The 25403-nt window shown below is 42.0% G+C and overlaps 1 protein-coding gene across 1 annotated transcript; it reads right to left on the bottom strand.

Annotated features, from left to right (window-relative positions):
* Nucleotides 1-334: 334 nt before the first annotated feature.
* On the bottom strand, nt 335-24864 carry LOC140284522 (cullin-1). Its single transcript, XM_072378397.1, has 22 exons — nt 24697-24864; nt 14078-14471; nt 11129-11303; nt 10862-11029; nt 10278-10328; nt 10102-10192; nt 8675-8838; nt 8356-8518; nt 7799-7929; nt 7528-7635; nt 7318-7424; nt 6911-6959; nt 5846-5977; nt 5651-5768; nt 5355-5431; nt 4138-4256; nt 2623-2728; nt 2468-2515; nt 2070-2152; nt 1875-1980; nt 1615-1728; nt 335-1105 (listed from the first exon to the last, which is right to left on the bottom strand). Exons 2-22 carry the CDS (start codon nt 14215-14217, stop codon nt 1025-1027), a joined length of 2331 nt encoding a protein of 776 aa, XP_072234498.1. The 5' UTR covers nt 14218-14471; nt 24697-24864; the 3' UTR covers nt 335-1024.
* Nucleotides 24865-25403: the final 539 nt, after the last annotated feature.

The following is a 25403-nucleotide window of genomic DNA, read 5'->3' as shown; positions in this document are numbered from 1 at the left end:
ACAGTTACAAGCAGAAGTCATTTCAGGTGTTAGTTCATATTAAACCCATCTGAACAACAACAAAGATGGATAGAAAAAGGCCTGGTAATGACTCTCCGAACATTAACTAGAGAATTATTTCCTAAGATGTGTTGATTGGACGTCCTGGTCAGCAGCTGCATGTCTCTGTAACGTAGATGAGTCATTACACAGAAGAAATAGATACAAATGTTAAGTTAATTTTCTTTAGAAGTTAATGTCCATATATGCGGGTCTTATTTTCGAGTATTCTGTGTGACAACACGGCTGCGTGCATGACTTAAGTCCATAGAACAGAGTCTCTGAGAGGCGAATGTTAGAGAAATCTTTCCTTGTTTTTATTTATCACACATTTAGAAAATGAACCACACTATACAAATGTCCACCGTTCAGCAATGAAACAGGCCTCCTGCATGAACCCGACCTCAAACCAAAACTGGCGCTTCAGATGAAGAAGCGTCACGGCGGCTCCAAACTCACCACCTCCTCTGGTTCAGTCGCGGCGTTGATTTGATCCTCGTTCGGTGGACTGCGTGAGCTGCCCAGTTACTCAACTCATTTTTACTTGGTAATCTTTTTCGCGGTCACTGTGGCGCAGGTAGGCAGTAGCATGCAGAAACCTTTGGATGCGGCTCTCCTCTGATTGGCTGTAGACTAATTTATTACGTTTGCACTATGCAGAGAAGGGTTTGTTTATTCCTCTTAGAGTCTGTTGTTATTTACAATATGACAAGGGAGTGAGTGTTTTGAGTCATACGGATGGGACGGGACAGGCGAGCGTGTAAACGGGGTTTCCCAGCCTCATCAGGAGGGGTGTTTGTTCCTTCATCGCTGCAGAAAGTCTTCCTCCTCTGGTTGGTGGTTTGCTGTCATCTCGGTGCGGCCACAAGTCAGCCGCTCAGAGGGATCCACACTTTATTACTCAGACATGAAATTAAAATGATTACAAATAAAAATAAAACTGAGGAGAGCCGGCGGGCGGGTAGGTGTGTGGAGGCGGCAGCATTCAGGCCAGGTAGCTGTACGTGTCCTTCTCACCGTCCACTCGCTCCAGGTACTCCTTCTCTATCAGGATGTCGATGCATTTCTGTCCACAAGAGGGAGACAAAACGGATTCGCAGACATTTAAAAGCCAAATAAAATTGCAAACAAAGCTGTTGAGCATCAAGTTCAAACCAGAAAATTAACTGATCAACTACTAATTACTCTACTTTCCTTCCCAAAGAGACACAATCCATAAGGAGGATTAATCCACTTTGGTTCCTGACTGAATTTAGAGACATGTTCCTCATTCATACACCAGGAAAAGTGCTGTGATGTCATCAGACATGTGACTACTGAGTGGGCAAAAGGCCCCTATCTGAGCAGCAGGAAAACTGAGGACATGTTTCTGATGGTGAGGAGCAGACTCTGTTATAACGCCAGATTCAGAAAGAAGTCGGCTTTTCTTTTAACAAATCTGACCCCCGTCTCCCAACAGGGAACAAAAGGAGCGCCATTCCGTTCAAACACGGGTTATAACCCGAGTACGCTTTCCCGCTGCAGTCTGAGAGGACAAAGGGAGTGTGTGAGCGTGTGTGTGTGTGTGTGCGCTACCTTTATGACGGGGACTCTGGGTTTGAATCGGGACGACAGCTGGTTCAGGACTTCAGCCAGGAGCTGCTGGTGCTTCAGGACCTTCCTCATCTTCATGATCCTCACTATGGCAGCCTACAAAATGCACATCAACGTCTTATTTTACACATTAATGTTAATCTATGATTCAAAAAAGAGACGGACAGTACAACCCATCTGAGCTGGGTCATTTCAGCATCTTCAAGTTAGATCATCTCCAACCTCCTGAGATATACACTGACCTGGATGAGGAGCTTTCTGTCCTCCTCGATGTTCTTGTGAGTCGTCTCCTGCTCCTGTTTCTGCTCCGTCTTCATCGGGACGTTGATGTTCACCCTCAGCTTCTTACTGCAGAGGAGAAAAGACGATTAAAAACTCCAATAAACGCCAAACAGCGCAGTACGCCTCTGTATTTAGGCTGATCAGCCATCCCTCACTTCTTGTATCCGAGGAAAAGTTTGATGACGGTGTCAGGTTTGAACTCCACCTCGTCCACATTGGCGTTCTCGTCCTCCATAACCTGACGAGCAGAAAGTTTGGGTTTAATTTGAAACCTGCTGTAAGGTTTTGTCCTAAAAAACAAAAACAAAAAAACAGCTGAACTCAGCTTTAGTTTAAGAGAAAAACACGAGATTTTACGTGTATTTGATCACTGGAAGGATTTTAAATGCATATTAATATAAATCAGCTTCTCAGGAAATCAGAGACTTGAAGCTAAAAGAAAAAAAAACGTTTAATTTAATCAGATTTGGTGCCCTCTGCTGGTCGTAAACTGGGTTTGCATGTTTTACAGATGACTCGGTATATTCATTTAAACAGACTTAGTTTTACTCACCAGCAGCTTCGACTTTAACAAGATTTGCAGAACTTGAACCAGAATGTCCTGAAAAGAAAGCAAACTCTAACTAAACTGTAATATGAGCATCATCTACATAATAAAGCGGTACGGCCGTGTGAAAGTGCCTTTGGCTGTTTCAGAGTGCTGCTTACAGTTTTGATCTGTGTGCTGTCGGTCAGCTGCTGCACAGTGTAACTGTCCTCTGTGTTGTACTGCAGCAGGATGGCCATCTGGAAGGTGGAGGCCTGCAGCGTGTACCTGTTGACCACAGCAGGATCAGCATGGAGTGGACTCCAACAGCAACATTACTACGACTTTAAATTAACCACAGAATGACACGCAGCTGCATAATTAAAACTCAGCGACCAGTACATCCTTCACTGGAAAAGTCCAAAAAAGTCCACTCTGTCCTCCTGCTGGATTCCAACCAGCTGTTTCAAGCATGAACTGAACTGTGAGCGGTTTTCAAAGGTTTACATCCTCAGAAAGAACCAGTGTGAAGCCAGAGCTGCGAGCTCAGGGGTGAGAAATCATCAGCTGATGACGGCGTGCAGGAGCGAGCGCTGCAAAAACGCTTCCATCGCTTCCTCTCCGTTTGCTCCGACAGCACAGAAATATCAAACAATGACATTTAGAATTACTGTGAAACAACAGGCAAATACATCTGGTCGTTTCCATTTCCCTCACAGTCGAGGAGGATCCAGCTGTTCAAATACTGCAACAGTAACCACTGAAACGCCTTAAATGGCTTCTAAAAAAGTCTAAACACCCAAGTGTTTGCAAACATTCCTGAAGTGTGTTGTAAGAGTGGCCATAAGGAGGCAAATAAACAGCTTCACCCCTCAGTTTTCCTTCCCTTCATTCATATTTAACCCTATTTAGAGATAAAGAAGGCTGTAAATGGGAAAAATACTGAGTGAGACCCAAAGTCTCTCCGGGTCGGGAATGAGATCCTTCCCCAAGTGGAGGAGTTCCGGTATCTCTGGGTCTTGTTCACAGTGAGGGACGAATGGAGCGGGAGATTGACGGGCGGATCGGTGCGGCGTCTGCAGTGTTGCGGGCTCTGCACCGACCCGTCGCTGTGAAGAAGGAGCTGAGCCAGAAGGTGACGCTCTCTACTTACTGGTCAGTCTACGTTCCCATCCTCACCGATGGTCACGAGTTGTGGGTAGTGACCGAAAGAATGAGATCGCGAATACAAGCGGCCGAAATGGGAGGAGAGGAGTCAGCATTGAGAGGAGTCAGATGAGGTGGCTCAGGCATCTGGTTAGGATGGATGGATGGATGGATGGACCCAAAGTTTATGGCGTGTAACCACCTACTTTGCATGTGACGACATCGCTGACGACACATTTCCACGTGGTTTTCACATTTTTTTACCGATCCTTTTCTGATCTCATGTACACAACTATGAACAAAGCTGTTCCAAGTTATGACATTTTTTCATTTTATCCACATAAAAACAAAAGAAAAATGTCTTTCAATCAGATCTTGATTCCTTGTTCTGGTTTTTATCTCCGTTAGTTTCATTTGTCCTGAAAGCATCAGTCAGGAAGAAGGACAACATCTCCCCCTCTGAACCTTCATCAGCAAAGATTTCTTTGATATCGTGATCAGTGGCCATTTGACTCGGTGGGGCTGAAACGCCACAAAGTCAGACTCCGTACCTGTTCTTGAAGCAGTTGGTGACCAGCTCTCCTTTGGACAGGTGATAGAGCCAAGTCAGCTTCCTGCCGCTGTGTCTGCTGGCGTAGAACGCTGTAAACCGCTGATAGCTCCGCTCCAGCTGCACAAAGAGACAGAAAAAGGAAGGTTCAGAGACTGGCTGCCTGAATCAAATCTAAGACACTGATGCTGCCTGCAGAGTGACGTCTGGCTCTATAAAACGCGACCAGAGAACATCTGCCAATCTGCACTCATTGTACTTTCATTCTGTCATTTAAGCCGATCAAGCACTTAACGTGAAGAGCAGGGTTTCTATCTGCAGTGAAGCTTCAGTGAGCGATAAAAGCATCTGCTAAATGACTAAATATTACTGTCACCGTGCTGAACATTGATGAAATAATGAGCCTGATGTGTGTTCAACATTCACACATAAGTTGAGCTTTCGTTAAAGCTCAGCTGGACCTCAACAGCTCAGTATGTTCCTCGTGTGCTACATGCTTTATTCTTACTATTTATCTATTAACTTGTAGTTATTCTCTGCAGTTAGCACCTTCTTCTGTTTCTTATGGGTCAAAGCTCAGGGCGGGAACTGTGGAGCATGTGCAGAGGACAGAGTCGAGCTAAACGCATGATCGCAGTGTGTTCGTCCACCTTTGAGAGATTGGATTTCAGTCATGTTTACGACTCAGACAAACACACCCAGATAATGCAGTGGGGGTTCAAATCAAAAGCTCCATCTTTTTGCATCTTTTAGTAAAAAACAGAGTAAAGTGTATATTAATACCGCTGAACTCTCAACAAAGCGGCTCTCATTCACATATTTTTACGTTTCTTTTCTCAGAAACTGGGACTGAAAATCAGCCCGTTAAGCCTACCTTTCAACTCACTCAAATCATTTCCCGACGGTCGCTCTGCTCTAATAAAATCCTGATTTTATCTGACAACATCTGTGCAGTGAATCCAGCTGAGCTTACATGTACCATGATCCCCCACAGAGGAAGTGAGAAGCAGCAGAATGTTTCCTCTCAGACTACAGCAGTCAGACCCTGATTTCATCTCTGTTTGTGTACACTGAGCGGAGGGCGGTGCTCCAGTTAAACAGCCGAGTCGAGCCCTAACTTTGCTCAATGATGCGTCTGCTGACTTTGAATCATTGAATACATTTCTAAAGGTTTACAGGAGCTGCTCAGCACAGAGTCGGACACACGTGTCTGATTACCTCTGATGGCAGTGCAAAGGTGCACGACTGCTGGAAAGGCCAAGATCCGGAGCTCAGAACCTGGATACTGAAGTCCACTAAACAAAAAAAAGAAACAAAACAAATCCATTTCAGTTCATGAGCCGTGACACACTCGAAACAGCACAATATTAACTTACTGGATGAATTTCTGACAAAACAAAACCTCTTGTGAGCTCCCTGTCCAGGTGAATCATCTTAATGATCCATTTAAAAGCTCTAAAACCTTAAAAACTGAACTGAAACTGAACAACAATGTGACAGAAGTGTGCGCTCACAGTCCAGAGGCTCCGAGTTAGTCAGGTGTTTCTTAAACTGTTCGTTCAAGTCTTTACTGACTCCGATGTCCTGGAACATTCGCTGCAGCTTGGACGTGTACTCGAAGCCGCACGCTTGCTGCAAGAGAAGAAGAAACTAAAACGTCAGCCGGCGGACTCCAGGTGGCAGTTTTCATTCCCTGCTGTGAGTCAGACCTTGAGTTTGGAGATCATGCTGGCCTCGGCGTCGTCACTGGCACTGTTCTGGTGGACGAGACGCTTGGCCAGCATCTTGGCGTAAAACTTCTGGAAAACATCTTTGTCCTCGATGTACTTGAACACAACCATCTAGGAGAAAAGATAATGCACTCAAAACAATGAGGTGACAGAGTTTAACTGTTTAAAGAGTAATTCTTGAGTTTAAATACAGTGATGCTGGGATTTATACGAGAGGAAGGTCACTCCTGTTCCAGACAAATAAAACCTTTCATTGTAAACACCCTGATATATTCCTTTATTCTCCAACACAGTCTCTTAGATGAGCTTTCTGTCATTTCTTCAAGTAGTCTTCAGGAATAGTTCTCCAGGTTTCTTCAAGGACATCTCAAAGGACAGACTGCACACCATGCTGAGATATGCCAAGTTTTCAGCTAATAGCTCTTTGGGAATCACCTTGTTGATGCAGAAATACTATTTTCTGTCTGTCAAACTGTGTTATCTTTGGTGTTTTTCATAGATGAAACTACAGAAATGGAAACAAATGATGTGTCTTTGTGACAGGCTGCTAGTAACAAAGTGCCTAAAGATACAATTTAAAACTGCTTCTTTGCTAAGTTGTCTGTTATGTGTCGACACAACACTGGTTCATCCCTCGAGTTAGGAGCCTTTTTTCTGCTTGAATGATTCATAGGTCAGAGTTTGTTGGCTTAACAGACAACAAGATACAAGAACTGGACAGAAAATGAGTGAAAAAGCAGCCAATGTCCAAAGAAAAACTCTGAAAGACCTTCAGAAAGCCTGGAGAACTATTGCTCAGACCACTTTAATGATTATAAGAAAGTCTGGCTGCTTGGAAGGAAAATATAAAGAAAAGAGGGCTGGATCAGTGATGATGGTTTCAATCGTGGATGTGGACCTGTCTTTGTTGACTCGCGTGCATCAGGAGGCAGGGTTCCCGCTGCCTGATACCGCAGCTGCATTTAAGTTTCACTGTGATAAACAGGAGCCGTGAAAGCAGCACCTGCATGTAAACAGCTGCACAGACAGATAAAAGGATCGTACCACTTGGTTGAGTGTGTCCTCCAGTTCTGCCTCCTCTGGGTTTTTGGAGCTGAGAAGGAGGAAAAAAACACAAAACCAGAGTAAATTCATTTCTTTTTTTGTTCCTCACAGACAGTGAAGATGTCTCAGATATTTGAACGCAGTAACAGCTGCTGATCAGACTCCCTTTAAATCTAAAGGAAAAAAATAAACAGCTGAACAAACAACCACCACTGGAAGGTCCCTCTTCTCGTTTGTTTGAGGGATTGTGGTTGTTAGTGATTTGTTCCAACTTTAGCAACTTCCTGTTAAACCTCGGGTTGCTGTTGACTGAGCAAACTTATCCATACAGGTTTTTCTCTGCTTTCAGTATTAATCTGATTAAAAACCCCGTGGACTTTCCCTTCTTGGGGCAGTGAGTAACCCACCTCTTCTTCAGCAAAGAGTCGCAGTATCTGGCCAGCAGCTCGGGGGACTTGCTGGATGACTGAGCCATCCTGGTAACAGCGTTGTTGTTGATGAACCGGCCGCACGCCTGTGAAGAGACGAGTCCTCAGATGTTTTCACCTGTCTTGGTCTTATCAGATTTAAAGGACAGACAGACATTTCAGTTTTTCTGTAAACTCTGATTTACTGACCTTATCGAGAGCGGCAACGAAGCCGGCGTCGTTGTTGAAGGCAGACATGACCAAGGCGTTGTACTTCTTATGGACATCCAGGGTGGTCTGGACGTAAACTTTGGGGTCCTGTGTGAACATCGTTTGTAAGTAAGCAGAAAAGACTCATTCAAAACTCCTAATCTGCCTGTCGTGGTGTCAGAGGACTCCTCCTCTTACTGTTAACACGGTTTATGACCAGTACGGTGAACTACTGAGTAACGGCTATCAGCGGTGAGAAAATGGTCTTTACGTTGAGCGCGGCCTCTCCGCACTTCTCGATGGCAGCCAGGCCCTGGTTGTGGATATGAGTTTCTAGAAGTTTCTTCAGTTCACCCAAACCGTCTGTGATCCGCGACACCAGGTTGTACATCCGGCCCAGATCTAAGAAAAGAGACATGACAGCTTTTATCAGAGGGCTGATCACGTGACACAAGACCAGAAAACTATTCGAGCAACTCGATCAACTGTTTAAGACCTAATTTCACATATTCTGCTGCTCATCACATTTTCTGGTTGTTTGTAGTTTCAGAACTTTTAGATGAACTTGACTGGAATTTGAAGAAAATAAACCTTTGTGAGATTCTATGAATTCAGGACGCTAAAAAAATCTAATCTTGTGGATGTACAGTCGTGATTTATGGCTGTATAAATGCATAAAATCATTAAAACCATAAAACCACAAGCATGATCCTGTAAAAACCCTTTTGTTGCTAAAGAGCTTCGGTGCTTCGTTTCCATCTAACTTTTTAAAATATTAACTTAAAGTTACATCAGCACGTTTCTGGTCGACTATCAGCTGAGGTTTACCTTCATTTTTGTCTGCATCCAGCAGGTTCTGAAACTCTGTGTGGAAGATCTCCAGGTGTTTCTCGATGAGGACCTGCTCGCACTTCCTGGCCAGTTCGTCCTGTGTGGACTCATGGAGGTAAACCTGCACACGCCGCTGCTCCTCCAGAAGACGGGCCTCCGCCTGAGGAAACAAAAGCAGCAAAAACACTCACCGACAAGTGACAAGATCATCATCCTCACTCAGTTTAAAAGATCTTGTTTGAAAAGAAGGACAAGAACTCCTTCATGATCCTGAGGAACCCATTCGTTGCTCCTCTGCTGTATGCAGCCACCTCACCTTCTTCATGTACTCTGTGACGGGGTTCTGCTGCAGGAACTCTGTGCTCTCGCGCGTGTAGAAACGTTCTGTGTCAGTGAGGAACTGACATTCGAAGTACTCTTTGTACACGGACAGCGTGGGGCCTTTGGCGAAGGCATCCTCCTCGTTCAGACCCAGCTCAACTGGACGAGACACAACAGAGAGAGGCCGTCAGTGAAAGCTGTTGAACGGAAACATCAGACCACTGGAACATACTCAGTTTCATCCTTTCATTACAGGCTGCAGATGAACATGATCTCATCCCGAAGCCTGCACACACTGATGTTTTTCTGAAATGAGGCTGGTTGTGACCATCAAGAACACACAACAGAGGGCTGCAAAACGAATTTCTCAATCACAAGATGTGATTAGCTAATTGGACTTAAAGCTGCTGCGGAGTTTGCATTCAGAGGGTCACAAGGTGAATGGATATTCTTAAAAGGCAACAATTTAGTCTCAATTTTAGACTCGTTTGATGTGAACACAGAGCAGAGGAGACCTCAGCTAAATAGCTGCCAACTCTGTGCTGCTGCCATGTTGCGCTGCAGCTCACTGAAAGCTGTTTTATAGCTTCATGGTGGCATCTGTCAGAACACTGTCAACAGACATGTAGTCCTCCAAATAGCTGACAAAGCATAAGATCCAGAGATAAAGCTATACGTTAACTGAATGCTAAAACAATCAATTTCTAAACAAAGAGGACGAAGCGGCAAAAAAATAAAGATCCGAGAAGTGCCGGTAAAAAGCTCAGGAGCATCACTCCATCACAAAGCAGATCTGACTCCAGTATGACTCTTCTGTCTTTTCTAAAGCAGAGCAAAACAACAGCAGTAACTTAACCAAGAGCAGCCCACAACTTATTTAGCTTGTTTATGTTGGAAACGTTGTAAAGATTTTGTTCTTCATAGCTTCCATGAGCACAAAATAACTGGGACTCTGCAGAAGTACACTGTAGAGGTGTGGATACCACCGATTCTCTGGCAAAGTCTCTCCTAGAAACAAACGCTCGCTGTTCTTCTGTAGATCTGATTTTGTCTGCTTCGTTGTCTTTAACAGAGCTTGAGCTAGGCAGGTGTGTAGCTGGCGTGCTCAGTTATGATAAAGGTGCTGCCCAACCCCGGTGGATCCTCACGGACCGATAAGGAAACCATGACCTGGCTATACAATAAGGAATTAGGAGGGCCCGGTCGAATAGTCCTACAAATCACCTCCTATCTTATTACCTTTTGATTTTAGCCTCACAGCAGCTGTGGTTTACAACAAAAATATGTTCACAACACTGGTCTCAACATGCAAGTGTTGTTCTTGCTCTGATGAAACATCAAGAGCTCTGGCGTTTGATTTTCTGATGTCTGCCAACAACAGAAGGACGTTTCTCTTTACTTCTTTGTTGTACTTGGACCTACCATAAGACTGGACGACACCACTGATCAGTCTGGTGTTAATGGTCTCGCCGTTCCTCTCCCTCTCTATCAGCTTCAGAACGGCGTTAGTTACCTAAAGGAGACAAAGGTTAGCTTAGCAAACAACAAAATGTTAACACAGTGTGTAACTTCACATCTATAAAAAGAATCGAACAGACCTGTTTGTTGAGGGGTCGGAATAAACACTCTCTCCAAGTCACAAGTGCCAGCTGTGAGGAAAGAGAAGCGTTAAAGGGAGGAGGAGCAGGAGAGGGGGGTAGAACGGGAGTAGAATGAGACGTTAGCAAAAGGTCTGGTTAAACTCTCCGGTCTCTTTGGGAAGACCATATTCTTTTATTTTGAAAGTGAGGTCTTGTACAGTGACATTTAAAGTCTGAACATTTCTCTGAATTGATAAAACAATCAATACACCGATGCTTAAAGGGCAAAAGTCTGCGACACTGCACATTTTCTGCTCCGATCATAAAATCAGATAATACTGAAAGATCCGCGGCATTTATTTGACAAGTCCAACACCTTTGTTTGTGTGTTTAATGGCAGCTTAAAATATTTTTTATTATCAGAAATCAAAATTGATCTAATGTAAACACATAAAAGAAGAACAACCATCTGGTCTTTCCTTTTAAGTCTTTTTTGCTTTTAGAACTCCGCAGATATCTTCACTATCACACCAGTTCCACCCATGAACCGCTAATCACAGCTCACTCGTAAAAATAAAAGCTCATGCGTAGATCTGACTTACTGAGTATATTTCGTAAATACCCTTGCGTCCCTCATCACACTCCCGTCTGACCCAGTGGCGGTTGAGGTAGGCACAGATCCCGTTGAGGACTTTACTTGAGAAACGATAGTCCTCCCACTGCTGGGTGTAAAACTTCAACACACACTCGTCCATTAGATCCTCGCCGTCCTGCACAGACACACAGGAAAGGAAAAAGCAAGGATCTGTAAAACGACGGGACACAGAAAAGGGTAAAAAGTCTCAATAAGATTAACTCCATGGACTGACCTTGAGCAGGCTGGTCAAATAGTTCTTTAGGAACTCCTTGAGTCGCTTATAGAGCTCCAGGCCCACAAACTGAGCCCCACCTGGAGTGGTGGACTTTTTGGAGGGCTTTGCTGGAGGCACAGAGCCCCTGCCCTGGCTGGACTGGTGGACGCTGGTACAATAGTTATATACATGCCTGAGGGAGGGGTTAAGGAATAATCACATGAACACCGATTATCACAGATTAGCAGTGAGTAAAATCTGCAGATGTTAGCATAGCATTCCTCACATCTGGTTGTTCTTTAAACAAAAATTGAGGAATAAACTTCACTATGAATTTTAATTTCCTTTTTCCTTCAAGCAGAACAGCAGCATATAAGCACACCAAGGCCTGAAGTAATCAACAAAGCAGCTCCGGAGGGCAAACATGCCATGCCCAGATATTAGCTTCTATATGCCTGGATAACATTACAACTTTGATCTCATGTGACTGGATGTATTTTATACTTCAGGGAAGTTGAACATGATGAAATGAAGACAACAAAAACACTCGCATTCTGCACCGGTTACATTAGGAGCCACAAAAAGAGTGACTTTAAGACATTAAAACCATTATAAACTCTTAGAATAACACTAGTAGATATTGTGTTTCTTTATGTGAAATAATAATAAAAAGAAATGCTTGAAGTAAATCTGTCATCACATAAAGTAAAGATGTGTTTCCTGTTTCCAGGAGTCTCTGGTGTCGCTTTGTCACCCAGTCAAATAACAGGTTTTAGAGAGAAGGAAGTAACAAACCGGTGTGATTAAGCAGACAGCAACACACAACACACACAGCAGCTTGTTACACCTTTGTGATGATTAGCATCATCAGCGCTGAATACCTAACCCTAACCCTCACCCTAACCCATAAAACTAGGTTTTGACCCTCTAAAGTCCCTTTAAACCTGTCAGATCCCAATAAAACATATTGGACCTCACAAGTACAGTGGGCTGCTCATTTCTGGACCTTTTTAATACAGAAAAGCAGGTACAAACACACACAAAGGATGGCTTCTGGTAAACGCTGGTAAATATTTGCTCAGCGCCACTGTTAAGTAACCATCGCTGTAATTATTACCTTTAAGGGAAAAATTATAAATAAAAACTACTAGACATCCTTACTTTTCAAGCTTTAAACAAGGTAGTGAAGTGAAGTTCTCCAGAAGGATCCAAAGTACAAATAAGAGTTGTGGCTATTAAATAAGAGTCCAGTGGTTAGGGGATAATTGTGACCCAATTATGACATTAGTGATGTGTATACTTCGATACACAAACCCCTGAAACATAAGGTTTTCCAAATTTGGGTCAGAGTAGGTGCACAAAGTTCACACATCGTTTCATGTGAACCTTTCACTGAAGAACCTGCTCAGATCAAATGGTGAACGCAGCACACACACCCAGAGTCACTGCGTGTGAGGTGATGTCCGACAACCAATGCGAACCAACCAACCAATGTTTATGATGCAACAGCAAATCTAATGTCCGGAAATCATTTTGGGTTTCATTAGAAGGAAGGAACATCAAACCAAACTCTGCAGCGCATCGATTAGGACAGATCTGAGCGGTCATGGTAAACCCCAACACGGATATTCAACACTCTGTGAGATCAAAGGTAATAACAACTGTGGTAAAAGACTACTAATTTGGCCACATGACACAGAGTTGTGGTCAAAGGTCTGAACTCGACAAAGAAATGTGTGCCAGATCACATCAAATCTTAGTTGTATTGAGAGGAGGATTTGGAAGATTTAAAGTCAGTTCACAAACGTCAAAAATGGATTTCTATACATCCATCCATATTCAGTCTAAGAAGCAGGGCTTTGACGCCAATCCCAATGTGAAGATATGTTACTGACACAGTGATGCCCACACTCTACAATGAGACCAAAAGTTCTGAAATAACCAAGGAACACAGAACCGCTCCAACGTGTGAGGCGTGTCAGACTCATCGTTACCTGTGAGCTTTATCACCCATGACTGGCAGATAGCTTCTCCAAATGTGCTCCCAACTCCACCAATAGCGAGTGATTTTACAGCTCATTGCACAGAACAGGAGGGTGTTGATTAAAATTGTGATGATTTTGTTCGTGATTCAGAATATGCTGACGTCTGTATTAATTTACTGAAAGCATGCTGCTGCAGACACATCCCTGTTGTCACCTTCCAGCTGACTCACCAAATCTCTTCTTTATGGTTTATAACTACAAGATATTAGAAGTAAATCAATCATGCACTGTTCCAAATATTTTCCTTGGATGTATCGATCATTGTTTTATAAACACACTGCAGAACTTCAAATCAACTCCTATGGTGCTAAAAGTTCTTTCTATTTTAAAATTAATTGTCATGTGAATCGTATCATATGTATGTGGATGCATATCTAATCGGCCTCTAAGGGACACACACTAACAGTGGTGTAGATTAGTTTTAATACAGCTTTTCTTCCGTTCTGTTCCTTTTTCACAGCTACACACCTCTAAGAGTCACAGTTGTTTTAGCTTCACTTCAGATTTCTCAACTTTACTTGAAAGGAAAGGGGAAAAGTTGCATGGTGCTTGCTCTAGTATCTATGGGGGGGGTGAAGTACAACGATGCCTGTCAGAGTGTATTTTATAAAGATGGAGGATGAAACCATTTTCTCACAGCTCTGGCCACTGTTCTCACACTTTCTCACAATACTTGAAACAACTGAAACTAGCTGTTTTCTATAAAATCCCATGATAGCAAACGGGTCAATGTTGGTAGTCAGACTTGACATCATAAAATTACTGTTAGCCTACTACTACTACAGGTATTTACACAGCTGGACACAGTGAGTTTGAACACTAAACTGATCTCTTAAAAACAGCTGTGCACATGCATGCATATAAACATCCACACCACAGTCACAGCCATGCAGCATCAACCTCCCCCCATCTCACAGGATACGTGTAGAGTTCCATGTAGCGTGACTTGGCCATGCTTTGCCGTGTGTACACCTGCTGGATGCCTGCCCGCAGGTCGTCCCATATCTGGTCCAGGCCTATCTGTTTCAGTCCGTGGGGGTTCTGGGTCCTGTTTGACGACATCGTAGAGCCCCTTGTCTTTTCCTCTACTCTCCCGACCTTTCCTGCTCCGGTGAGCGTGCTCCCCCCCGGCTCCTCTCCTCAGATGATTTCGGTCCTTGCTCGCTGTACTCTCAGAGCTCGCAGTCCATCTGGCAGCTGCGGTGGAGCTTCGGGAAGCTGGTCGTCGGCTGTGAGACGGGATGCAGTCCCACTCTGCACGCCTGGATGGCGCTGTCTGCCACTCCTCAGCCTAAACACACTCGTCACCAGATGACCTGAGAAGGAAATGAAAGTAAAGACGAAAAACATTTTCAAGAGTGATCTTTGACAACAAGGTGGACCCAAAACTGGTGTTTTAAACCCCAGGATAAAAAATAAAAATCAACAAGAAGAATTTCAGGTTTCACTGTGCTGTTAGTCATTAGCCAGGTAGGTTACATGGATTTATCTGCCGACACCTGGCTATGAGCCCTGTGGGCGCAACACTGACCTGATCCTGACGTCACTCGGCCAAAGACAGATTAGTCCACTTCTACACCTCCATGATTTCCCCTTCAGCAAAGTTAAGACAATACAAAGCTGGTCTATAAAATTTCACCAAAACAATCCATTATTTACATCTAAGCAACTTGTATCTGAAAACTTATGGCATTACGGTGTTATAATAACGACACGCCAGCATTTTAAACTGCCTAACACTTCAGAACAATCTGAAAACAGAGCTCAAATCCCAGTGTCAGATGCAAGGTCAGGTCATGGCTGTCACATGGGTTAAATCAGAGGTGAACAGTGGACTGACTAAGCCTGATCATTAAGGATAACAGACCCAAAGCTGTAATTTCATCCATGCTGACGGGACACAAGAAGGTAAATGAGCGCCAGACAGCGTTGCAGCATCAACATTTTTCAAGCCAGAGAGACGGAGGAAGAATGAGACGCACAAGAGAAAAACTGAGGAAATACAGCAAGGTGACTACAGTTCTGGACTATAACATGTTATCGATTTATAGCATTAAGTGGTTGTTTTGTTTACTGGACTAAAAATCTACAGAAATGTAAAAACTGTGAAACCAAAGCTGAAACAATCAATCAGTGACCAGAATACTGCCGCTTTCAGCTTGATCGGTCACAGATACATCCCTCTATCGGAGGCTGAAATACACTCAGTGCTTCACATCAAGGTCTCACACACACTAACATGTCATCAGCATGAAAGTTTGTAACTGGAATTAAAGAGACACAAAGCTCACAAAGATATGGGAAACTTTCTCCACCAAAGCATGAAATGCACTCACAGGTGAGACAATGTTCAAACACACAGATGGTAACTATATACAACCTAATGCTTATTAAAAATGAACCATCCTCTGAGCTGGGCAGATAAAGCACTCTTTATTCAGCCGGCTGTGACGTACAGGGATCATCTCTAAAGAGCAGCAGCCTCTGCTGCCTTTCATGGAGGACAAAGTGGGATACACTGGATCTCAATTTCAGCTGGATTTCATTTGCATGAACAAGCTTAATCCAGGAAAACTACAATCTTATTCTACCCTCACACCATAAATAAAAGAAAATGTTCATCACACACAAACATGACAAACACACTGCGTAATGAAAGTGGCTGATTTTGGTACCCGATGCTGAACCAAAAACCTGCCCTGGAGCAGTTTATGTTAAGAGTTTCAGATTAAACAGTAAAAAGCGTTTACCAAAAAAAAAAAAAAAAAAAGTGTAAAAATCGTTACCAAGACGCTAAAAATCAGAGCGAAACGACATTTAAAACTTCTGAATCTAAGCTGACGTCTGGCATTAGAGAAGTAATTTGAAGTGACTGATGCTGGGTTGACAATAACTGACAGAAAACCAACAAATGAAACATGTTGAGCTGTACATCGCAACACCGAAGACGCTTTGCTGTAATCAGTAATGCAAACAGCAGGCTGTGTGTCATGTTACCACGGTAACCACGCATTAGCACAGATTAGAGAGTTAATTAGACTACATATCATCAGAAAATATTGGATCAATGAGCTTGAGGTTTCTACATAAACATGGAACAGCGTCAGAGCTAAACACACTTCTTATGTGTCAAGTTTAAAGCTTGTCGAGCAGCTAATCTAAATTAAGTCCAACTACTGAACTCACTTTATAGCACACCCTCTCTAGTTAGATTAAAAACAAGCTATACGAAGTTGTCCACCGATTTAAGAAAAACAGTTCATTAGTTGAACCATCAAATATGATTTAAAGATCAAATGATAAATAAAACTATTAGTTGCAGCCCTGGTATTATAATGGTGGGCCTTCACTTTTCTACATGAAAATAAAAGAAAGCTGGCAGATTAACCCAATGAGCTTTACTGTTTAATGGCTCATATTAGAGTAAAAGTATTTAATGGCACTGGAAATTCATACCAAGGACATTTAAGAACATGTAGCTGCTGCTTTGTGAATGCAGCCAAAAAGTCTGCAGAAGGCGGGTGGATGAGTAGAATCTGCTGTGTGCATGTAGGCAGCGCTGCTAAATTTAGACGCACCAGGCGGCGATGCCAGTCTCTGGCCATTCCCAGCCATTAGGGCCGGAGACTCAGGACGTGACACAAGTGCAGCAGTCTTTTAGTGGAAGAGGGGAGGAAGCCGAGCTGAGCCACCGGCTCTGTGCAGTTCCTGTTGGACTGCTGACAATGAAGACATGACGTCTGAGCAACCTGGCAAAAATAAATCCGGTGGGGACTTTAAAGATGCGGGCAGGAAAAAATCCTCACATTCGAGTTTTTAAACAAGACAATAAAAGTGTCCTTATTTGCAGTAAATATCCAACAATATTTAGATATTCATGAACACAAAGCAATTTATTCTTAGAGTATGCTGCATTTCGTTGTGCTGTAAAGAGTATTATAACTTTAGAAATTACAAAAAAAACTACAGGACTAGGTCCTAAAACTCCCTTTGTCAGAGAGTCCAAACCTAAACTTATATTTTCTACAGCCTGTAACTATGTAATATAGACAGTTGAAATTACTATCTAATGATTTAATCTTTGAAACAACACAAACACAGTAATATTTAAGTGTGAATGAAAAATGTGCAGCTCCTCAGCTTAATCATTTTGTGTAACCAAATCAAACCAGAGCACCATCCAGCAACCAAATCTCAGAAGAGAGCATACGACGTCTGTTCGTTTTGCATGAATAACCCTCACCACCTCAACCTCTCAGTTCAGCTGCTGCAGTGCGTTTTCTACTTGTGGTTTTCAGAGCTACACTCTGGGCAAAGATGATAAAGAGAAGCACTTAAGCCACTGAGGCAGAGAAGAAGAGACACCACAGCAGTGAGCTGCAGGCACATCAAGACTTTGATTAAGCCTTCATCAGTCACTAAAATCTGCTCCACACCCAACTTCTGTCTCCATCATCCCTCCTCCCGTCCACAGCACTGCAGCTGCTGTTCTACCCTAACATCCACCAACTTCTTATACAACCTCCTCACACACAAACCACAGAGGCAAAGCCCTCGTGTTTAAAATAATTCTGTCACAGCTGAAAACAAAGTTTGATCCACAAATAGGGTTATACCTGGTGATTTGCTGTGCAGGGAGCTCCATTAAACATCCCTGCCAGGACTGATCAGCTCGTTAATTGAGTCACTCCTAAACAAACTAATCTGCTGCTTTTATTCAACCGGCGGTCACTGTAAACTGAATATGCAGGCGATATTTGAAAATATCTAAAAATAACTAGTTTGGACATTAACCAACACACAGTTTTCGGTACAATGGGAAAAGCAGAGCTTCAGCAACGTGTTGTCTTTTTATAATCATCTCACATGGGTACATATCAAATGTGAAGCTGAGATACAAACTCTCAGAGCAGTTTAACTCTCTGAACATTATAGTTTGTAAACCCATAAAGACCTAAACAGGGAGCTGTGACTAAGGGGCAGTATACAGACTTTGAAATTCATTTCCACTTCTTTTAAAATAAGCTATAAAAACAGAAAACACTTTCTAACAATACAGACTGACCCTGCACTGGATAACCTGTTTCCCCTGTGGACTCAGTGGTCTGGATGTCTTTTAATTACAGCAGAGCCCCACCCATTCTTTTCTACTGTGTTTGTGAGCAGCAGAGTGAGTTACAGACTAGTTTATCATTTCTTCTCATTGTTGACAGTTCAGCAACTTTGTCTATATGCTTTTGCAAACAAGCAACTCGTGTTAAATGCGGTGAAATGTTGGATAAATCACATCTATCTCTCTTTAAAAATGGCCACCTGAAAAGTGTGAGCACTCGCTTTTGGAAAGTTTCACACAAATTTCACTAATTATATGAAAATAAAAGTTCAAACGCTCTTAAAAACTTGCCTGAATAACAGTTGCATCAGTCTGTGTACCAAGCTTCTTACCATCAACTTCAAGGCTGACTTTAAGAATGATACATTACACTCTGCAACAACCTAAAATGTCAGCACACCAAAGCTGGAAGGATTAATCTGGACTTTTCTCATAAACACATTATCAGGAGTTAAAAGAGTGAATATAGCAAGCAGTTCCAGAACAAAGATCCACATACAAAACATAAAATAAACAAAAATACTGGAGATCTCTAATTCTAACTGAAGTATCATAAAAGCAGACCGATTAACTGATTCACTGAACTTCAGGTAGAAGATCTGTGGTAAGGAGCATCACCTCTGCTCTAAGTAATTCAAATCAGATTTCTACTATTTGATGCTTTCCACTGTTACAGCCGTCAGTCAGTTCAAGACAGGAAGAATACGAGTTAAAATCCAACATTATTCTTCCAGGATGGTGTTTTTATGCATAAAGCTGTAAATCTGATGTTTCTTACTCACATTTATATCTTTAAAGTGATGCTAATTAAGAGTTAGTTTTAGTCAAGTAATGAAGTTATTTGCTAAAGTTTGTGTTCAGAAAACATGTAAACGAAAATCTTCCTCACTGCAGATTTGCACTTTATAAGTGATATGATACGATTTTACTTATTTATTTTGACTTTGTCCCAACTTTTTAAGATTTCATAACATGGAGACAGGAAATAATGGCGGTTGAAGCCCACTTTTGCTCACCAAACATTTACAAAGTTCTCATAAAGTTGGGACACAAGTGTAAACAAAGCCTTTTACCTGTGCTCGGTAACTCTCTAACTTTCCCACCCAGCTCTGAACAGCTTCAGGATGCTGGTTGGCGTCTTTACTGATGGAAACCGAGCTGGGCCTGACAGCAGCGAGCTCGGCCCGGACTGTAGACACTCCCCATCCTCGCTGAGCTCAGGAAGTCAGCCCTACCTGAGTTGCTCCAGTAGTTGCCATGGCAACAAGGGCAGACAATAGCTCCAAGTAGCCATTGGACTACATACGGTAGAGTGCTCAGTGCATCTATTCACTGACAGTAAGAAAGGTGCCCTTCATAGCAGCACCGGGATCAGATTTCAGATTCCCACACCAGAGGGTTTTACATACGTGCCACTCCAGTGTCTGACCTATAATCAGCTCCACGGCTATGTGACTGGGAGTAACAGGATGTGGACAGCTTGCCGAGTGGCAACAGTTTCTAGTAAGCTTGTTGTGAAACAGGAATCTCAGGCCTGTTCATCATCATCAACAACATGTTCATTACATTCCTCCTTCACCGGTAGCAGGAAGGCAGTCGGATTCAGGTATCATGCCTAATTTCAGGAAACAATAAAGCCGCACGAGTCCGATCCACATTAACTGAACTGATACGTTTCTGCTTTTCAGAGCTTATCTCTCATAAACTGGGTTTTGGGGTTTGTTTGATTATGCAAGTGAAGTTAATGCATCACTTTGAACTCTTGAACTCTGAGAAATCCTAATTTAACACTTTTTACAGACAAAATTATTAATATGTTAATAATCAGATGTATCAATGGTGGCAATATTTGGTAGTTTTATTCAGTAGGGAGCAAGGGATGCAAAACAATATCATCTGTAAACATCATAGTGTAAGAAAATCTAGAGTTATGTTAAATCAAACCCGAAAGAGCAACCATTCATGACAAGACCAAACCGGGGACAAAAACAGAAACAGTAAACCTGACATCAGCTTTGGGCTGAAGAAAACAAATCAAAACAAACCTTTTCTTTACAAGTTTCCACTGCAAACCATTTCTTTTCATTCAGATATGACTGCCCACAAAAACGAGTTCTTACCTCGCTGTCAGCAGCAGCATTTTGACGCCAACATCCCATCAAACTTTCATATAATGGTTCTACATGGTGAGTGATTGTCTGCCAAAGACACTGGCAGACAAACTGAAAGACTGAGCTCCCCTGCATTTAGTTGTTTTCTGCTCTCCAAAAATCAAGTCTTTACAGCACTTGTAGTACAGCTGAGATATTTGCTGAGCGGGAGGGACGCAGGGAGTGGTGTCGAGAGAGGCTAAAGGAGGAAAGAGAGGAAGAGCGGTGCTCGTGGGGAAAAAAAAAGCTCAGCTCAGTAAATCAGATTACCCTGGTCACCTTGTGTCCTGGTCAGACTCAACAGCCTAATTACCCACATTTAAAAACACAAACAATGCAAACCACAGTAAAAAACAACAACAAAAAAAAAAAAACACCTGTCATCACACTGCAAAGTCACCATACAAAAACCTCACTCGCTTTAGTTATAGACTGCATCTCCTCCCCAACAAAACTCCTACTGAACACTGTGGGTCATAGTACTCTACTTCTTGAACACTGACAAGCTTGCAACATACATTTGTGTACAGAAACCATTGTGGGCCAGGTTGGACTGCAAAGATGGACGTTCATTAGCATAAGCTGCTTCGCATTTCTGCTGCTCAGCGTTCGAAAAAGAAGTCAAATGGGGACTCCTGGCCCCTTTAGGCCGACTTTACAATCACGGTCCTTAGTGACATACTAACCTGACAAACCAAAACAGCTCTGAGAGGGTAATGGAAGAGGGAGCATAGCATGGAATAAAAACCTTTTATGAGAGCAGAATTTTTTTTACATACTGCTGGTTTGTAAATATTGGGTCATAGAAGGTTCAGTTGTCATTTTCCCGCTGCTGACCACACACAGACTAACTTCCACTCAGCACATCAGGTGCCACACATGCTGCCTGTGGTGTAAACGTCTCTGTAGAAATCACCTTCAATATTTCTCTTCACATCATATATGGAAATCCAGCATTGTTCTTAAAGCCACAAAAAAAAGAAGAGTATTTAAAAGCAACAAACTACTCAATGACTTAGAAGATAGCAGACAGTGTTTTTGAGTTATTTCAAGCTGTGAAGAAGCTGATGGGGACAACAGGCTTCTCCTCCAATAGATTCCACAAGATACGACAGAGCAGATGTTAGAGAATATGAGCCTTTTCCTTGCTGTTTGTTGTCACTGTGCATCTAAATAAAAACCTACATAAAAGAGGGAGGAAAAGTCAGTAGATCTTTAATAACAGTAAATAAACAAAGCTGCTCTGTACCGTCATTCTCGAATCACAACTCCTTAACAGCTGGGCATCCAACCCCATGGGGTCACACGTGAACAACAAACTTTTTTATTCACTCTCTATGTGTTTTTTCTGAGACTTGATGAACATTAGGGGAAATGAAACAACTTAATGAATCACACCCAACCTGACAAAGATTTTTAAAAAATGTGACTCACCAACCATTTCTGCAGTGAGCCAGAAAACAATGAAACTCAGACTGAGCAGCATATTCCCAGATTTAATATCCCAAACATTCCCAAAGATGAAATTAATTCCCAGAGAACAACCCTGTCTGACAAAAACAATTGCCTTTCCCGCCTCGAGGTTGGTTTCCTGTTAGGACTAAACCATCAATAACATCACCTATACTGCCAACCAGTGACAACACAACACATCCTGGTTTATTTCTGTGCAATTCCCAAAGTTTTTGCAACTTTTTAAAAGGTTGCCAAAGATTTGCTTCACTAGCTCTTAAAGATTTTGATCCTGAGAAGATAAAACGTGTCTACAAATGTAAAGTGACCGATGACTGAATGTCGTCGCTTTAAAAGACCAATGAAACCATTAACATTACAAATCTGGTGTGAAAAGTTTCTGTCCGTATGACATGGCAACAGAAATTACAAATGTATCAAATAATCCAAGACAAAAGGCAGCTACAAAACCTTGTCAACCTTTTAACATTTCCTTCCCCTCTTCCCGGTTGGGTAAAACTTTCCTAAAACTCCAATTTATGACATTCACAAAGTAAACAGAGAGCTGGTCGACAAACATGTGGAGTAAACATAAAAAGAATTATACTTTTTAACCAGAAAAACAGTAAGAATCACAAAATTATACTGAAATAGAGTTACAGATGTTTGAATACACTGAAGAACAGAATGTTAATTGTTTGATTTTGGGTCTTGTAGATGATTACAGCTGGGAGCTATTAGCTAGAAAACAACACATCAAACCACATCCTGAGGCCTTACAGTGAATCAGTCCAAAAATCGATAACAATAGCAGAATAAAAAATAAATAGTATTTTACAAGCTTTTCTGCCGTTATGGAGCTCACTCTTTCTTTGTCTGATATTTCCTCCTCAGACTAAGCAGCGGCATATTTAAACGTCTACAAATGGAGATTTAGTTTACGCTACATGCACACACAGGACTTATTGCTGCCATCACACTACTTAACGCAGGACTTTCTTTGTTGAACATTTAAAGTTTAGCATGCAAACAGCATGTCAGTGTTTTCAGAGCTCATTTACAGCCTGCTGCGTGTATACACAGAAAAAGAGGGACATGCACTTATTATTTTTCAACATATAGTCTAGTTTGCTCTTGCAGTCTGTCGACATAACAGGGAAGCTCCTATAGTCTCAGTGAGGTGTCAACTATAAGCCAGGTAGGCTGGCGAAACTTTGAAATCACTGTATCAAGATGTTTACACAGACACCAGACTTTAATAGAGAAGCTGTGACAGATTAGGCAAAACTAGCTTATCAGAAATGTAGCAACAGCAAACTAGAAATATATTGAAGAACAATTTTTAGGGGGCTAAACGTTTTACCAAACCCGATCAGTGGTACTCCGGCCAATGTTTTAGTCCAGCAGGCTTTAAAGTAAGCTGCCACGATGTTGTAATTTTTGTTTTGATTGTTTGTAGGTGTCGATTGTGCCCGCTGTGGTCACGAGTCATGAAATGCTCTGCATACATCTATTCACAACAAACTTTACTTTCCAGTAGTTTGTGTATAATGAACTTGAATCTGTCGATTTAAGACAACTAAAAAGGTCAACGGCAAACATTTGTTGTCCATTTTAATCCATCTATGCTAGCAGCCGATGATATTATCCAGCAAAAGAAAGGTCATGATTATTGTAAGGAAACAGAAATTACTGTAAAACTGTGCAGTTGTTGTAGAAGAGCTACTTCCTTATTTTAATCTCTTTTAAGTAACAATTTCACCAGGCAATATGGGTACAAACATTTTTCAATCTAATGTGCGTTTAACTTAAACAGAAAAAAAAAAACAAAATGCAACTTATAACTTCTGAAATTACAGTGTTGTATATCTGTATGAGAACCTAAGGATACATTATTTAAGATTACAGGGCTGAAAACTAACAGAATAAACATTTATGTGATGCGAGTGGAGGAATCTTATGCTTTCTAAACTGAAAAACCACACATTCATGTCTAGGCATCTACATGTAGAGGTAATGAATGTTAATTTACAGTGAACAACTGTGATTGATGCCAACTGAGATGCGTTTTAAACTTAAATTAAAAGAGAAAATAGGTTCAGCAACCAATAATTTTCTCTCTGCCAGCTACAAAAGGTCTGATCAAGTCAAGAGAGACAGCAATAATGAACTCTTTCCGGTTTAACAATTATTCACATCTCTCCAGACAAGACAGTGAGTGGTTTTAACACTTCTTGGCTTTTTCCAGGTACTGCAGGAGTGTCAGGTTCAAATCACTGGCCAGCAAGCGAAAACGACACAGGGCCGATCGGTTCTGTTCAGGGGCGAGTCGTTATAAAGTCAGCTTAATAAAGACATTATGATTATGTGAAAGAGACCCTCGAGCTATGTGTTAACTGCTCCTTAAAATTGTTGTTGCGATCATCTTTCCGTGGGCTACGACTGGAGTCTGACACTACTACGCAACACTGCTAAGTCTCATTAGCTTCTTTAGATTAGCCAGTTAGCTCGACTGCCTGGCTGCCGGATGAACTTGCTTTTAATCAAAGTACAGTATTTAGTTCATACTTATCAATCGATTGGATACAAGTGTAGTATTTGGGATATTTTCAAGAGAAACGCAATCTTGTCCGAGCCAAAGGCAGTGGTCGGGACACTAAGTGCCTGGTGTAAAATGGCAGCCTAGCTTCTCAGGCTGTTCAATAATGAGTCAGGAAAACAGTTGGCTAACCGTTTAGCATTAGCCAGCTAGCTCTTAGCTACACTGGTAGTCATTTAAGAAGAGCGCCAACAACCTGCGTTAGCAACTCTTCAGCGTCTTCTTACCATTTTAAGGCCGTCACCGTGACTGTATAATCGCTGTTGGGGTGAATTTTTGGGCCCAGAATCGGTCTCCCCCGCTGCCTTTCGTGTCTCTGAGTGTGCCTGCTGTGCGTTGCTAACTGCGACCGCTTTGCTGCTTCGTTCGCACAAAGATCAGCTCAGCAGCAACCGAATCATGCTGCCTTCACGTGCTGTGGGAAACACGGCAGTTGCAATGAAAAGTTCATACGCACACTCAGATAAACAAAAGTCATTGTAAGGGGAAAACGATCAAAGTTAGAGGTTTAATATATTTAGAGGTTGTATGTTGTTATGAAAATAAGAAATAGGTGCAGTGATTCATTGAAACATGTGCAAAGTGGCTTAACAAAGAAAAAAAAAAAACAGAAAATGGCCATAAACAAGGAATGGACTGAAAATGAGTGAAAAAGCTGCCAATCTCCAAAGAAATTAGGGTTATAATTAGGAAATAAATTAAATTATGTCTTCATACATGGAGAAATAACTTATCTCTGTTTTAGCTGCTTCAACTACAGCTGACATATTGTTTAATTTAGTCTTATGTCTTAAGTTAAGTTTGGTAATAACTTAAAATTCTTCAATCCAAAATGTTTTTTTTTTATCAATATAGAGAAAAGTAAAGAAAATAGAAATATTTCAGTGTATTTCAGTAGGTTCTAATTTCTAATCTCAACAGTGTTTGCTGCAAT

Source organism: Leuresthes tenuis, unplaced genomic scaffold (genome assembly GCF_036924035.1).
Source record: "Leuresthes tenuis unplaced genomic scaffold, fLeuTen1.0.hap1 SCAF_24, whole genome shotgun sequence".
Taxonomy (NCBI): domain Eukaryota; kingdom Metazoa; phylum Chordata; class Actinopteri; order Atheriniformes; family Atherinopsidae; genus Leuresthes; species Leuresthes tenuis.
Note: the sequence above shows the minus strand (reverse complement) of the source record. Positions and strands in the feature narration are given on the sequence as shown.